The sequence below is a fragment of the Mastomys coucha genome, unplaced genomic scaffold (genome assembly GCF_008632895.1).
Source record: "Mastomys coucha isolate ucsf_1 unplaced genomic scaffold, UCSF_Mcou_1 pScaffold13, whole genome shotgun sequence".
Classification (NCBI taxonomy): Eukaryota; Metazoa; Chordata; class Mammalia; order Rodentia; family Muridae; genus Mastomys; species Mastomys coucha.
This window is the reverse complement of record NW_022196895.1, coordinates 17,028,014-17,031,257: the sequence shown is the minus strand read 5'-3', so window position 1 is coordinate 17,031,257 and position 3,244 is coordinate 17,028,014. Positions and strand designations below refer to the sequence as shown.

At 42.6% G+C, this 3,244-nt stretch overlaps 1 protein-coding gene across 1 annotated transcript in view; it reads right to left on the bottom strand.

The window, feature by feature from the left end:
- The window catches only part of Ttr (transthyretin), an 8,577-nt gene extending 5,857 nt beyond the window's left edge, over positions 1-2,720 (bottom strand). The window contains exons 1-2 of the mRNA XM_031365053.1: positions 2,467-2,720; positions 1,364-1,494 (exon numbers count right to left, since the gene is read on the bottom strand). Of these exons, the coding sequence (XP_031220913.1) occupies positions 1,364-1,494; positions 2,467-2,598 (263 nt within the window). The 5' untranslated portion in view covers positions 2,599-2,720. The remainder of the gene's footprint in view (positions 1-1,363; positions 1,495-2,466) is intronic.
- Between the last annotated feature and the right edge of the window lie 524 nt (positions 2,721-3,244).

Sequence of the window (3,244 nt, the reverse complement as noted above, 5' to 3'; positions counted from 1 at the left end):
TTTTTTTTTTACTTTCTCTTTTTTTCTCTGTCTCTGTCTCTCTCTGTTTCTCTGTCTCTGTCTCTGTTTCTCTCTCTGTACATTTTTATATGGTGTGTGTGTGTGTGTACATTTGCATGATCTAAGCTAAAAGCTAGATGTCTTCAATTATTCTACACCTTGATTTTTGAGACAGGGTCTCTTACCAAACATGAACCTACCCATTCAGGGAGGCTGGTGACCAATAAACTTCAGGGTCCCCCTGGTTCTAAGCTTCTACCCCAGGCTGGTGTTATTAACATACACTTCTCTGCTGGGCATCTTACACAGAATCTGAGGACTCACATTCAAACCCCCATTTCCTGAGCGGGCACTTCACTGACTGAGCCATCTCCTCGGACCCTGGAGACTATAATTTTCATTATCTGCTTAAAGTGGGCTGTGATGTAAAAGGGTTGCAAACCACTATGAAACAGTGCGTTTATTGACTTCCTCTTTTCCTCCCTTCTGTCTTGGACTGTACTCTGGTTCCTGGTCATGCTCTAAGCAATGCAAGAAAGCAGCTTTCTTAAAAAAGTTCTCTGCCAGTGGATGCTCAAAGTCAATCATTAGACTGAGCATGAGGTCCCCAATGGAGGAGTTAGAGAAAGGACTGAAGGAGCTGAAGGGGCTTGCAACCCCATAGGAAGAATAACAATATCAACCAATCAGACCTCCTAGAGCTCTCAGAGGTTAAACCACCAACCAAAGAGTGCACATGGGGGGATCCATGGCTCCAGCTGCATATGTAGCAGAGAATGACATTGTTGGGCATCAGTGGGAGGAGAGGCCCTTGATCCTGTCAAAGCTTGATGCCCCAGTGTAGAGGAATTCGAGGATGGGGAGGTGGAAGTGGGTGGTTGGAGACACACTCTCATAGAAGCAGGGGAGGAGGGGATGGGATATGGAGTTTCTGGGGGATGGGGAACTGAGAAAGGGGATAACATTTGAAATGTAAATAAAGAAAATATCCAATAAAAAAACAAAACAAAACAAAACAAAAGGTCTCTGCCCATACCTTTAACCTTCTGACTTTCTTTAGCTACTAGGTTTGTTTGTTTATAAGATTTGTTGCCTGCATGTGAATTTGTGTGCCACACATATGGTGGACAGAAGAGAATGTTGGATACCCAGATCCCCTGAGACTGGAGTTTCTGATGGTTATGAGCTGCCATTCTGGTGCTAGGAATCAAGCCTGTGTCTCCTACAAGAGCAATAAGTGCCCTTAACCATTGAGCCATCTCTCTGAGCCCTCTAGCTGGTCAGTTGCATGTGCTTGTCTCTAACAAGCAGAACAGTGAACGGGAAGCTGACACTAGTCCTGTGGTGGGTTCTGCAAGCTTACCCAGAGGCAAATGGCTCCCAGGTATCCTCCGCAGTCTTTTTGAACACTTTCACGGCCACATCGACAGCAGGGCTGCCTCGGACAGCATCCAGAACTTTGACCATCAGAGGACATTTGGATACTCCAGCACCCTGGGCACAGAGAAGACAAGAGAAATGTCAGTGAAGTGGGTCAGAGTAAACGAGCTTGTTTTTTTCCGGGGATAGAATCTGGAACAAAACCAAAAGTACATGCTGATCCCATTACGATAACATAAGTGTTGATAATTAATGAGCTTCTTTATCCAGTATAACATAGACAGCATTGTTTCCAAAGCAAGAACAGTTTCTGCCCCCAGATGCACTGCTGTGCACCAGGGATATGGATAATGAATTTTCAAAGGGAAAATAGGCCCTCTGAGAGCCATTGCTCTGTTCGCCTCTCCATCTGAATGGAGCCACTGAAAGGTGCACGGTGCAAAAAGACAGAATGGGCTTTTTCTTCAGCTCATTTTAATCAGCTGTTGCTATAGTGATTCCCTTTGGTTGTAAAATAACCCTCACATACTTCCTGACTCATTTAATTATACTGATTAACTCTTTTAAAGGACTTTTATCAGAGACTGGAATAGAGTGTTGGCCAAAAAAGACAAAGAAAGATCAATAATACATTTTGATTAGCTAAAGAACTAAAATATAACCATAAAATAGGTATACTAAATATATTAAAGATTTTATGAGAATTCAATATTAACAGCCCCATTGATAATATATCTTTTTTTTTTCTACTGCTAGAGATTGAATAGAAGGCTTTCCACATACTAGGCATACACTGGACCACTAAACTACACACCCAGCCCTTTTATATCATTATTTCTATGTTTATTTCATAGCTTTATTACCTAAGGACACCAGAGACTGGGCATCACAGACTCAATGCACTAAAGCAACAGTGGGAAGAACTGAAGGAACTGCAGCTCTTCTCTTTGGAGTTTAATGGTAAATACAGAGTCTGAGTACCCTCGTCCACCTAATAACACAGCTAGTTCCCGAAGCTGGAGGAAGGGAATTCTTTTTTATCTAAGGTCTAACTGCCATGTCTGGGTTCCTCACAGGATCACTCACCCCAGGGCCAGCTTCAGACAAAAATACCAGTCCAGCGAGGCAAAGGAGGAACAGTCGAAGGGAAGCCATCCTGTCAGGAGCTAGTAGATCTCTGTGATGGCTTCTCCTGGTGAAGGAGCTTTTATACCCCATCCTCCCAAGCCAGGCTGCTGATCCCTGCCAATCTGACTCCAAACCTGCTGATTCTGATTATTGACTTAGTCAACAAAAGGGAGAATAAGTAACCTACGCAAATATGAACCTTGTCTAGGGAGATTAGAGCGTCGGAACACCCGCTCTACGGAATATTCTTAACTGGTCATTTGACCAGCTAGATCCACACAACAAAAAAAATGATCTAAACCAAACAAGAGCAGCCTGCTCATGGGGGCTTAATGCATAGGATTTGGGGGATTTTCTCCTTATCAATTTCTTTTTCTGCATCTTTTCCAGTTACTAGACATTGTTACCTTTGGTTTTAGATGGAAGATATAAGTTGTCATGATTTGTTCTATGTTTATTGACACTTGGCTGTCCAGGTTTAAACATAATGCATCAGAAGAGAGTGCTGTAGTAGGTTACGAGACAACAGGGAAGCTCCCTCAGAATTTAAAAAAGAAAAAGCTCTCTTGTAGTCAAACCAGGTCTTCTGGACATTTTGCTTTTTGTCTCTGTGTGCATGTGTGCCAGCATTTCTTCTTTTGTAGATAAGGTTCATCCCAACCCCAAGAATAATGGTGTATTTCAATACTCAGACTCTGTATTTACCATTAAGCTGTTTGTAAGACTCACATGATAA